Raw genomic sequence first — 12,886 nt, 5'->3', positions numbered from 1 at the left:
TCAGAATTCTCCCCAATATAGTATAATAAATAAATATAAAATAAATAAATGTATTCCAAATCTATCTATCTATCTACACACACACACACACACACACACACACACACACACACGCACACGCCCACACACACGCCCACACACACGCCCACACACACACACGCCCACACACACACACACACACACACACACACCAGCCCTGATCTTCTGTGCACTTCTGCCTGTTCAATAAAGTTTTTTTTTTTTTTTTTTTTTTTGAGGAAGCAGAGTATAAATAGCATCTGCGGTTAATGGTTATTGACAAACACCAGGAGGAGGAAGAAGAGGAAACCGAGTGCTTCTTCATCAAACAGACAACATAAAGAAAAGAGATTAATCAGCAATAAAAATGAGGTATCAGTTAAAAGTAAAAGGACCCAGAGGAGAGGAGAAGATCGTCGACCTGTGTGAGACCGAGGAGCAGATGCAGAAGGTCACAGTTCTGCATCTGAAGAAGAAAATCTCTCAACAACTCAACATCAGTACGTATTTCTTTTTATTTATTTTTTATTTAGGATTTTTAAAGTAAAAAGTAGAAGAGTGTTCAGTATTTGAAATGGCACAAAACTAAACTACTCACTGAAAGTAAGTTTTCACGTCCATGCGAAGTTTCAACAACTAATAAAGTAACTTCACTTCTATTTCAACCAGTAACTAGTAAATACAGGTGCAATCAAGATGAGTACATGACAAGTTCCATACACTGAGAAAAATTAAATCTGAGGAGAAGTAACCCCCCCCCCCCCAAAGGAACATGAATAATTTAAGAAATGAGAGCCACTATTCTTAAATTAATCCACACAACAACAAACAATCTTGTTTTCTTTATTGTGTTTCATTGGGTATTTAAAAAATGTAAAAAATGAATAGTTTAAACAAGGAACAACATTGCTTGCTCAGCTTAAATAAATCACGGGAAGTCGATCCAGAATATTTTCACCAGTGCTGAATCTCTGCTCAGGCGACGACATCCGGATGGTGTTCAGGACGGACACGCTGGAGGAATCCGACCTGTTGTCCGTGTACAACATCAAGCACATGTCCACCATTCACACGCTGCTCATGCTGCCCGGAGGCCACCGATGGACGTCCGACCTGGAGGAGGGAAAAGACGCCAAACTGCACACCACCAACACACAAAACTCTTAATCTCTTAAACTCTCTTAATCTATTGTCAACCTCCCTTGGATTTTCTTGTTTATGAAATAAACTTTTTAAAAGTCTGCTGAAATGCTGTCTCGTTTTGTCTCTAATATTGACCGTTGAATCTTGTCAAAGTAATTTAAAATCAGCATGAAAATATGATTAATCTAATTTCTATAGCAACGAATGCGACACAGTTATTTCAAGGCACCTTTGCTCTGAAAAACCAAACAATTCTAGATGACATGACAAATATACAATTAAAACTTACGAATTGCATTAGACTGAACAAAACTACACATTTGTCACCATTTGGACTTGAATGAAACTCTCCTAATGTGCTTTATCTGTTATCTTTGGAGTTATAAATACATTCCTATGTGGTAGTTTTGGCAATAGAACTGGTTTTTCACTGGAGAATGTTGTTCTGCCACTTATGCCACTTGAGCGATAACAAGTTGGTGGGATTACCTTGGTAATGGGAATTGTTAGAAGATATTAAAAGATATTCAAGTAATTGAGTTTTACAATAATCAGAGCCGTTGTTACTGTTAACTTTTAGAAAAGAAAAGCTCACATTGACGCACGTGATTCTTGGTATTAAGGCCAATCACGTCGAAGAGATTTTCCTTTTGCATATTTTAAGTCACATGCATTTGTGGGATGAGCAGCACAGTTGAGTATGCTGGTTTGGCACGGATCTGCCGCTCAGTTCTTGTAAGTGATGTTTGGAGATTGTGGGGAATTTCTACCGGTGGTTCCGGCAAAGCTTCAAGGAAAACTAGTCTCACTGCTGGTAAAGGCCTTCGAGAATGCAACGCTGCCAGTTGCAGGGCTCCTCCCAGAAATATTGCTGTTTAAATGTTTAGATTTCAGTTTCCCTTCATGTTTTACCTCAGATTATTTTATTACTGCTTTGTCACTGTTTTATCGTCGCTTTGCTTATTTTCAATGTGAAACTGCATTTAAGGACCAAACCTCTACTGGTGCGGGGTTACCGTGCTACAGCTTATTAAAGTTAAAACTGAGGCAAGATGCCACTCTTTTAACCTCTTTTAATCTATTTTAACCTATTTTAACCTATTTTAACCTCTGCCAACCAACAATGCTTCAGGTCAAACTTGTTTAACAGACTCCTCCTCCTCCTCCTCCTCCTCCTCCTCCTCCTCCTCCTCCTCCTCCTCCTCTTCCTTGTACTTCCTTACAGGTTTGTTGATTTCCCTCTGTGATCACAGCAGTTGGTAAGTAAAATTATTTTCTTCAGTTTTACTTCAGTTTCTCTATATAGCTGCACGTTTTGTTCTTTGCAATGGGCTCATTATAGCATGTTTTTAAAAAAAAGATGTATTTGATAATAATATATTGAAGAATATATCTCTAAATGTATATTAAAAAATTACACTATATAACAAAGTCATCATTACATGTAATATGTATTTTAATCTCTAAAACAATATATTAAAACATGCTTAGAATATGTATTTAAGAAAAGAAAAATTGTAATAATAATGTACTAAAAATATTGGAAAATACATATTTAAAAAATTGCAGACAGCATGACAGGCCATAATTCCATTTATGATTTTTAAATTAAATCTTAATAACAATGTTTGAATAAAAAAAGTCATAAATGCATATTAAATAAATCTTATTAAAGATACTAAAAATTATTAAAATATATGTATATTGAAAAATACACGTGTTAAAAAAATCTCAAGAACAATTAATTTAAAAACACACACACACATACATTTGTATGTATTAAATTTTTTTTCATATTTAAAATATTCATTAGAAAACAGACTTCATGAGAGATTTATTTATTTATCGCGCAGGATGCACTGCCCCCTGCTGGTTGGAAGCTGGAGCCACCTGAAGTATGAATATCAGGCGTTCTCTAATGCAGATTCCTCACGTCTCATTTCTGAGCGTCACTCATTTCCAAACCATAATCCAGCTCTAACTGTAGTCTCACTTCCATTTTCTTTTGAAATAAATCATTTTCGCAATTTTCACCATTCCGAGTGGTAGAATTCTTGGCTGATAAGTTGGGAGGTCCGAGTTTGAGGCGGAAGTATTTTCAAGAATTCTTTATAAATATAATATTAGGAGATGTAACTGCCCTATCGCTATATCTTTCCATTGAAAACCATCAGTGTACAATTTTTAAAAATTTTCACAATTTGGAGGTCTCACATTGTACACACTTAACCGTGTGTGCGCAGTACTGCCACCTGCAGGGACAGACAGGTACTGACCACTTCACTTTTTCACAGTCGTTTCAGTGCAGATCGACAAGAATGTAAAAACATGCGTCTGTGTATGAGTTATTAGACATTGGAGATTATAAATATTAAGGTAGAATTGTGATGTTAAAAGAAGAAAAGGTGCAGGGCTGTTTCCTGAGCGGATCTTTTTTTTAAAAAATATTGATGTTTGTGCAAGATTTTGAGGTTTGTTGTTACATGAGAACTCTTGCAGATGAGATTGAAGAAGGAAGATGGAGAACTCCAGAAAAAGACACCTGGATGACGCGAAAACAACGGGGATGATGAAAAGACACATCAGTAGTAGAGGTGCAGGTGAAGGAAGGATTACTACTACATGTGGATTAGAGAACAACAATAGAAACCAAAATACCACAAAGAAATGTGTGTTTTCTGTTTCGGTATCCATTTTATATAATTGACTTTTTATCATTATTCATCTAATGTAATCAACTTATCCTGTTGTAGTATTTTACGGCAGCATCACATATATTTGTGGAACCTATGTAAGAACGGTGCCCGCTCTGTGCATTTTGATCTGGGAATGAACAAATATGTATTTTCTGTTTGTTCAAAGTCACTCAGCCAAACAGACGTCATTTCCCGCTGATCAACCAGGGAGCCACATGTTATCTCAGCAGCGTCCTGCAGGTTCTCTTCGTGACATCTGAGATACATGAAAGGTATGAGGAAGTCTCTATGCACTTTAAAAGAAGTAAAAATATCAATTATTTTCGATATGCTGCTGGTATTTCCTCTAAATTCAGCTGAAATCTGCACGATAAGCAGGTTGATTGCATTTAACCCACCTGGAATGACTGTTTCTGCACCGAAAAGAGATATTTGATCTTAAATAATCAAAATTGAGCACCAAAGTCATAACAGGATTGACAAATCTTCTCCCCAACCTGCACCAGTTACTTCTATCGGGGTAAACCAGCTGATGAATGTAGAGTAACTCAATACTGCCATCTAGCGTACAGCTGTTTACAGAGCACTCATTAAAATATGTGAGAGTGGTTCAGGTGGCAAGCTGTTTTGGCCTACAGGCATCATGTTTGACCCCCCTGAATTAAAATATTTAATCCCAACATGTTGCCGGGAATTAATTCTATCTTTTAAAAAATGATAATTATCATTATTATTAGTTAAAAGCTAAAAAAGAAATATCTTGTCTTTAGTTCAGGAGCTGAGAGTTCTCACAAGCTTATGTGATAGCAATAACTCTGATAAATATAAAAGAACAAATATATTAAGGGATTATAATCGACTATAGAACTAACAGTCAATTTGAAATTTGAGTGATGTTCTAAGTGGAAACATTCTCCCTTAAAAAAGGTTGGATCCAACAGCATGTATCTTAGATCGGGAGCTGAAAACCATCTTCAAAAACCTGCCGAAGACTTCATGTGGAACCGAAAACATCACAGATGCTCTGGGGATTTTCAACGGTACGTCGGCCGCTGAGCAGCACAAAGAAATAAGAAAAGATAAATCTCAGTAGGAATCGTCCTGAGGTGCTTTATTATCCTGTGCAGTTCATCAACAGCGAGACGCTGCCGAATGCCTGGAGATGCTTGTGAAGAGTCTCGGCCCGAAGGCCTCGCAGGTGAGCCGCTCTCTGTCCTGAACTGTCGGTGTGACGCCGGGTTTCACTCTGCTTGTGTGTGCAGCTTTTCCAGGGGCAGCTGAAGGAAACAACAACGTGCCTCAAAGGTCACGTGATCATCGAAGAGACGACGCCGTTCTTGACCCTGCCGCTGTCGCTCCAAGACGGACACAGTGCAAAGTGCAGCGTGGTGAGAAGCAGCCAGCAGGGCTGGTTGGTTGGTTGGTTGGTTGGTTTTGTTTATGTTTACAGTTAGTTTGTTAGTTAGGTTTAATTTGTTTACAGTTAGTTTGTGTTTACAGTCAATTTATCAGTTTATGTTTACAGTTAGTTAGTTAGTTAGTTAGAATTTATTTACAGTTAGTTAGTATTTACAGTCAATTAATAAGTTAGTTAGTTAGTTAGTTAGTTAGTTAGTTAGTTAGTTAGTTAGTTAGTTAGTTAGTTAGTTAGATAGTTAGTTAGGTAGTTGGTTGGTTGATTGGTTGGTTGGTTGGTTAGTTTGTTTGTTTGTTAGGTTCAATTTGTTTGCAGCTAGTTTATGTTTACAGTCAATTTATCAGTTTATGTTTACAGTTAGTTAGTATTTACAGTCAATTAATAACTTAGTTAGTTAGTTAGTTAGTTAGTTAGTTAGTTAGTTAGTTAGTTAGTTAGTTAGTTGGTTGGTTGGTTGGTTAGTTTGTTCGTTAGGTTTAATTTGTTTGCAGCTAGTTTATGTTTACAGTCAATTTATCAGTTTATGTTTACAGTTAGTTAGTATTTACAGTCAATTAATAAGTGTGTTAGTTAGGTTTAATTTCTTTACAGTCAATTGATAAGTTAATGTATGTTTACAGTTAGTTAGTTAGTTGAAGGAGTTGATGTTTTGTTGATTTTGCTTGTGTGGTATTTAGTTGATAACTTCAATCTTTCACTTCCGAGTGAGTTATTTTTGTTGGTTTAAGATGAGATGAGATGAGATGAGCTTTATTTTTGACAGTGACAGAAATGTTTATTTAACAAGGCCCCAAGCATTAAAAACACAAGTACAGACATAAAGGAAATGTTAAAAGGAAACAGGAAACAGTAGCAGATAAAAATAAAAAAATAAATGGGCAGCCCAGTTTTGTGTTCAGTTAGTTAATGAATGATGTTTTTTATTTGTTGCTATTGATTTATTTGTGTTCTTATTTGTGTGTGTCTGCAGAAAACAGGTTTCAGGCAGTTCTTCCAGAGCACAGCACACACTGGAGACAACATGGTGTACTGCAGCGAATGCAAACAGAAGACGGAGGCGACCAGTGTGAGTTCTCACTCTTCAGCTGGACAGGAATGTTCAAAGATGAAACAAGAAGGAAAATAAAGGAAAACTCGGCGCATTGAAATGTAGTTCGTGCCACTGAGCTCAGAGCAAGAGATTAAATGAATCCCGTCTCTGTTTGTTGAACCTCGAAGGGGTGTGAGATGGTGGACTTTCCTCAAGTCATGACTCTTCTCCTCAAGAGGTTTGACTTTGACTTCAACACCCGGTCAGACGTGAAGTCAAACTGCTGTGTGGAAGTGCCAAATACGATCCAGACCGAGGCAGGCCAAAAACATTCCTTACATTCACTTTAATACAAATAAAAATGAAATAATTTTCATTGATGTGTGTTTGTGTTTTGTTAGAATAAGAGCTACAGGCTGTACGGGATGGTGAACCACATGGGCAGCCTCCGAGGTGGACACTACACCGCCACAGTCCTGAGCGGCGAGGACAACGCCTGGTATGACTGCGACGACGCTCACGTGACTGAGGTGCGCCGAGAAAGCAAGTTATTACTAAACTTATTCAAATATTACTTTGTTTTTGATTATATATGAACCCTGCTTTTGCTGCTTGTTGCAGGTGGAGGAACAACCATTTGCAAACAATAAGAAGTACAGGTATGTTTCCACAAAGTCTTTGAAGTGGAAGTCAAATTGTATGGTGGGAGAAAATATTTCACAAAAAAATATCTACCAGGACTGCATTTATTTTAAAATATCATAAACAAATTAAAACAATAGCAGTATTTTTTTTCGAGCACTTTAATGTTTCGTGATGTTCGGTATTGTGCAACTAGAAGTATTACTGTTATCCAACATTAATGGATTTCAGATTGTAATGGTGAACTTCCACAGGAGGGCGCCAAAGAGCAGGAGGGAACAAAAGATTCCTGTTTATTTCCTTCTTTTTTTCCTTCTAAATTTAAGAAAAAATCCTGGTGAAAAGTTGTGATGGACAAATGAGGCTTCCTGAACCCGTCTTTATTTCCTGAAACCACTAGATGGCGCTGTCTGCTCAACAAACGCTTGAACGCACACTTCATTGCCAGTCTCTCAGACGCCATCTTAAAATCACAAGTGCCACCTGGTGGGGTCAGAAAATTAAGAAAGTGGTTCACGAGGCTTCATTTGTACGGAAAAGTTTTAGGGCCACTGAAGAAAAAAATTTTTTCGGAGACTACAAAAAAAAACAAAAAACCTTCGTGGCCCCAGAAAAAGTCGAAAATCAAAGTCGAGATTTTTTTTTTTCACGGAGAGACGTCTATCCATCCCTCATCATCACTTACTTCTGACTATATCGGGTTGCTTACTGCTTATGGACGTGTGATTTTACACAGGATTTCTTTAATTAATAAGAACACATTTAAATAAGCAGCCCCGGATCCGTGTCTTCGTCCTTCGCACTCGACGAACTTCCGCGACGGAACCAGGCAGCAGGCTGCTCTGTCTCTTCTGGTCCTGATACTGATGATAACTGTGTTCCTCTACAGAACCAGGCAGCAGGCTGCTCTGTCTCTTCTAGTCCTGATACTGATGATAACTGTGTTCCTCTACAGAACCAGGCAGCAGGCTGCTCTGTCTCTTCTGGTCCTGATACTGATGATAACTGTTCCTCTACAGAACCAGGCAGCAGGCTGCTCTGTCTCTTCTGGTCCTGATACTGATGATAACTGCACCGTGTTTATGAGCTACACTCTGTCCTGAAGCGTCTTTTCATCACTTCATTAAACCGCCTGATGTGCATTTTGAGGAAACAGTCACACCGCTGGCATGTGGATGGACGGCCTTTTTTTTCCACCGTGAAAAAAAAAAAATCTCGACTTTGATTTTCGACTTTTTATGAGGCCACAAAGGTTTTTTTTTTTTTGTAGCCTCCTAATTTTTTTCTTTTCTTCAGTGGCCCTAAAACTCTTCCGTATATTTGGCCATCACTAATGAGAGAGCGTCGACATTTACATTTGTTCAGCACACATTTTTAAAAAGAGTTATTTGTAAAAGTTATAGGGATAAATTAAGGCCCCAGTTTATGTAATAGCGATGTAATCTCTTATTTTGTGTGTTAATATAATTTTATTATAAAGATTCAAATCCAAAAAACATTGCATCTATCTATCTATCAGCTCCAGCACTGCCTATCTGCTCATGTACAGAGGTAAGTTATCAGAAAAATGATGGAAATCAATCCAGACGGAAGTGATGCAGAGCGTCTGAATGTTTTTTCCCCCGTGTCTTCGCAGCCTCGGCGAGTCGGACCGACAAGTCGAGCGGAGAACAGGACCAACCGAAGAATCCCCGGAGCCCAGCAAAAACCCAGAAAAAACCCATCCTCATCTTTCTCATTGTGTTTGGATGCGTCGTACTTGTGATACTCGTCATCTTATTCTCAGTCTTTGTTTTGTGAAAGAGATCATTTCAGGATTTAAAAGCAGAATCCGAGTAGCCGAGAGATTTCACATACCGTGTACGCTTTGATAATTGTACGTCAACAACTGTGTATGTGAGAAATTGTTGAAGTAATTAAAAGTTAAATCCACAAGTGTGAGTTTAGAATCAGTCGGAGAGGTGACAGCTCCGCTCTGTTAAGAGTTTAAAAACATTTATCTAGATATGATTTATATGATTAAGTGGTAAAGTAGCTTTAATAACAATGCAGTAGAGATAAATTGAATCACACCATGAGGTATAAATACTTCAGCACGAGGGTCAGAGGCACAATGTTCTTCACATGATCAACTGTACATTCTAAAACAAAACAGAAAAAACAACTGCAGAACAAGGAAAAAAGTACAAGATATTTTTATTCAAAAATACATTAAATAGTACATTTGCAAGCATTTTTAAACAGTAAGCAATGTATTTGGACCAAAGTTACAATCTTTTTGTCTCTATTACACTTATAACAAAAGTGCGTTTCAACAGCTTAATCATTACGTAAAACTTCCTTTTCATATATTAATGCTCATTCACTTAAAGTAACACCGTCCAGTTATTGCCATTAATACACACGTGGAGCCGGAGAGAACAGAACACAGTAGCAGAACTTGCAGCCCGCCTACTTGTACCTAGGTTGATGGTTTTTAATTTAAAGCACGTAAAAGATGAACACAGCAGCGAGTTATATCTTTGTCCTACTTGTTTGTTTGCAAGTCTGGTGTGCACTCCACATTCACAACCTGTCTATTTACCACCAATTAAGAAATAACAGAAACGTGTGTACAACTACATAACCTGACAACAAGATGCATGAATGCTTTAAGAACAGAATAAAAAGAATAAAAAAAGTAAACTTCAAAGTTTTTCTTTGTGGTGGCACAGATGGAAATGTCATGATGAAAATGTCTATATTTCTACACAATATATATAAAACACTTACTACACAAAATGACTACGATCTCAATATAAAGCCAATTTTACTGATACTTTCTGGTGCAAAATACAGTGAAACGTCCAGAAAACTTCTCCTGAAGATGTTGCATAATGGTTGTTCTTATATAAAATCACCCTGACAGTATGGCTTTAAGGCATTGCGGTAGCACCATGGCAGCACCATTGATATCTCCGCTCTGGCCTCAGCATTGCGTTGTGTCCGCTACTCTTAAGACATTTGTTTAAAACTCAATGTTTTACCATTGTCTTAGTGGTTCGGTCCATTTAAAGCCTCTTGCAGGCCGGTGTTGGCACACGGGCCTTATGTGTGACGCCTCCGATTTAAAACATCTTTATGATCAAATCAATCAATAAATATGAGTTCATAAAGCCCTTTCAACGGCCCAATGTGCTCCACAACAATAAAATATACATCCGAGAGAGATGAAGTAAGAAATAGTAAGGCAACATTTCAAAACTCACAGTTTGACCTTCAATGCTTCTTTTGCATATTCAAGTTTGAACTCTGGTCGACGTTTTCTGACCGGAGTCTTCAGTGTTTGGAAGGCGAGAGGATTCAATATTGTGGCTGTAATGCATCAGTGCTGACCACTGAGAGGGAATGATGCCACGTGTGACAGGGGAGGGTGAGAAGTCGATGTAAACCGCTCACTGCTGGGCTGTAGAGCATGGAATCAGACTGGCACTGTTGGAATCTCTTATCTCACATGAGGAGAGAGAAGTTAAAGAATCAGCGGCTGGTCCTCCGGGAGGTTTTCTATTATCCTTCCTATCCCTGGTGTCTGATCCCTGAGGACAGACCCCCTTCAGCGTCTCTCTGGAGAAGAGAGATTCCGTTGGCGTTGTTCTCGCCTCCCTCATGTTGGGCTTGTGACGACGTAGCTTTTCGTTTCAAAGCTCTACTGTATCTTCTCTTCAGAAGGTATCCGAGAGCCATTAACAGAGAGGTGATCAGGATCGAGACAACCGCTGTTATGACCCCCGTGAGCAAACAACTGTCAGCACCGGGCAGCTTCTGCAGAGAGAAAGAAGCAAACAGATCACACAGAGTTTGACTGGTTTCAGTCGATCCTGTAGTTTCCCTTCTGTCATCAGTGCCTGGTTGATCCTGCATCAATGGGAACTTATATAGTGCCTTTACACTGCTAAAAACGGACCCCAACAAGTTTTTTCATGTCCTGAGAAGAATCAAAACAGAAGTCTTTCATAATTCATGCATCAGAGGGTTTAACTTAACAAGGCTTTCAAAGATGTAGTAAACACACATTGTTGAGTTGAACCTTCACCTTGGTTGTGACCCAGTGACCTCGGGGAGAGCCGCTATATGCTCAACCCTGCAGAACATTACATAACAAGCAGAACATCAGAGGGACCATCTTTTCTAGCCCCGTCTGTCACAGGAAAGCTCGAGCCCTCAAGTGTTCAGTTTCCTCCTCTGGCAGCAGCTCTGCGAGCTATTTTTAGCTCAGCGCTGCTAAATAGCTGTGTGTGTTTGTGTGTGTGTGTGTGTGTGTGTGTGTGTGTGTGTGTGTGTGTGTGTGTGTGTGTGTGTGTGTGTGTGTGTGTGTGTGCTGCCTTACAGGAACTTGCATCCTAACTCTGGACAAAACTTTGCCTCACTTCTTAAAGCTCTGAACTAAACCAGGCTGACCGTGTTGCCTTCGGGGTTCCTACCTCACGTGACGTCAGGCCGGTCCCGGTCGTCGCGGTGCTCTCTGGATCCGGGATGCTCGGTGCGACTGTCAGCCTCACCACTGCTGCCAGGTGATAGCTGCTGTCGACTGTGACCAGGCAGAAGAAATCCCCGCCGTGTCGCTCCTCCACCTTCTCCACCTTCAGCGACAAGTCTCCCTGTTGCATCCAGTCACGGCGCATCGACACCGGGCTTCCGAGGAACCCTTTCCCGGGAGGAAGGTTTCCGGGGGCCCGCAGGAGCACTTCCCCATCTTTCTCCCACACCACAGACTCCACCGACACCCCGAGTGTCACGAAATGACACGGGAGATCCGCGGCCCGGCCCACAGGTGCCCACACTTTCAAGGGCGCTCCGACCTTCAGCTCGCTCCGAGCCGCGTCCCGCCCGTTACACCTCAGCTCGTACAGTCCGTCGTCGTTCATCCCCACGTTGTTCAGGAGCAGCGGGCCGCTTCGGTTCAGTCTGCCGGCGTACAGCGGCCCGGGGACGAACTCACCCCCCGTGTGGAAGGCGACGGTCCGAGTGGAGGCATCTTTAGGTCGGTGAACCACCTCGCGGTTTTCACCGACTCCACACGGTGATTTAAAAGTGAGGTTAACGTCGTCGTCCACGGCCGCCAGGATCGGATTTCCAACGACATCGCTGCTAAATGTGAGCAGGATCAATGCTAAAAAGTTAAAAAGGGCCATTTCCAACCACACAGGCACACCGACACACGAGACACGTGAGCAGCGCGGGTCAGAGTCCTGAAGTAGCGGGTCGGGGGAAAAATGTAGTGGGGGGTTGTGACCGACTCGGGGAGCATCCACCGAAGAACATGGAAGCAGCCAGCGGTCGTCCGAGTTGTTTTCTGTGACCCAGGTTAAACTTTCTCATTGTAAAAAGAAGCGTCCACCTCCTGGTGAATCTCCTCCCCCTCCCCCTCCTCCTCCTCCTCCTCCTCCTCTTTCTGACGGAGGAGCGTCTGTTACAAGGCCGCAATGTTGTGTCGCGCGCCGACTTTTCAATAAACCCAGTTATCAAATCAACCAGTGAGCGCAAAGCGCTGTATGTAAACAACAACAGGAGGGTTTACGGCCGATGAAATAATTAAATATTGTGGGGAAGTCGAGAGTGACGATTGCTCCTCCTCACAGACTCAGGGCGTTTTCCAATACGCATACTTGTCCATACTTGTGCTCTCGTGCACTCGTGAAACGCCATCAGTGGGAGACCAAGTACTGTTCCAATTCTTAGGCCGTTTCTCACCGAGTACACATGGAACACCCGGATGTATCCTCGCTCCGCCCACATTTTCGAGGATGCATCGACACTGACCTGTGCAGACTTGGGAAGCCAATTCACTCATAATGCATTTGGCAGGAGAAGCCGGAGGAGATCGAGGAGGAGGAAACACACAACAGTGCGTAAAAATCTGAAATATTAGCGTCATTGTTCAACAGAGTGCAGTTTTAAGAG

The 12,886-nt window shown here is 40.7% G+C and overlaps 3 protein-coding genes across 7 annotated transcripts; 2 read left to right on the top strand and 1 right to left on the bottom strand.

The window, feature by feature from the left end:
- Nucleotides 1–296: 296 nt before the first annotated feature.
- Nucleotides 297–1,259, top strand: LOC308124043 (uncharacterized protein). The gene is made up of 2 exons (XM_080486823.1): nucleotides 297–518; nucleotides 998–1,259. Exons 1-2 carry the CDS (start codon nucleotides 386–388, stop codon nucleotides 1,183–1,185), a joined length of 321 nt encoding a protein of 106 aa, XP_080342949.1. The 5' UTR covers nucleotides 297–385; the 3' UTR covers nucleotides 1,186–1,259.
- A 615-nt stretch (nucleotides 1,260–1,874) lies between these two features.
- On the top strand, nucleotides 1,875–9,607 carry LOC308123560 (ubiquitin carboxyl-terminal hydrolase 47-like). Of its 5 annotated transcripts, none has more exons than XM_080486104.1 (13): nucleotides 1,875–1,975; nucleotides 2,387–2,420; nucleotides 3,661–3,761; nucleotides 4,024–4,129; nucleotides 4,785–4,897; nucleotides 4,985–5,055; nucleotides 5,120–5,245; nucleotides 6,245–6,340; nucleotides 6,493–6,621; nucleotides 6,706–6,834; nucleotides 6,926–6,963; nucleotides 8,466–8,497; nucleotides 8,583–9,607. In XM_080486104.1, the coding sequence occupies exons 3-13, from the start codon at nucleotides 3,680–3,682 to the stop codon at nucleotides 8,744–8,746; spliced, it is 1,086 nt and encodes a 361-aa protein (XP_080342230.1). In that variant the 5' UTR covers nucleotides 1,875–1,975; nucleotides 2,387–2,420; nucleotides 3,661–3,679; the 3' UTR covers nucleotides 8,747–9,607. The 5 variants fall into 5 exon arrangements, with proteins under 5 accessions (XP_080342230.1, XP_080342231.1, XP_080342229.1 ...); XM_080486105.1 differs by having other exon boundaries at nucleotides 1,890–1,975; nucleotides 3,661–3,755; XM_080486103.1 differs by lacking the exon at nucleotides 1,875–1,975 and adding an exon at nucleotides 2,065–2,208.
- LOC308123561 (uncharacterized protein) lies at nucleotides 9,126–12,296 on the bottom strand. Its single transcript, XM_080486108.1, has 2 exons — nucleotides 11,407–12,296; nucleotides 9,126–10,747 (listed from the first exon to the last, which is right to left on the bottom strand). The coding sequence occupies exons 1-2, from the start codon at nucleotides 12,115–12,117 to the stop codon at nucleotides 10,502–10,504; spliced, it is 957 nt and encodes a 318-aa protein (XP_080342234.1). The 5' UTR covers nucleotides 12,118–12,296; the 3' UTR covers nucleotides 9,126–10,501.
- Nucleotides 12,297–12,886: the final 590 nt, after the last annotated feature.

This window comes from Lipophrys pholis, assembly GCF_963383615.2.
Source record: "Lipophrys pholis genome assembly, chromosome: 18".
NCBI lineage: Eukaryota > Metazoa > Chordata > Actinopteri > Blenniiformes > Blenniidae > Lipophrys > Lipophrys pholis.
The sequence above is the reverse complement of the archived record's forward strand: the minus strand, read 5'-3'. Positions and strand labels throughout refer to the sequence as shown.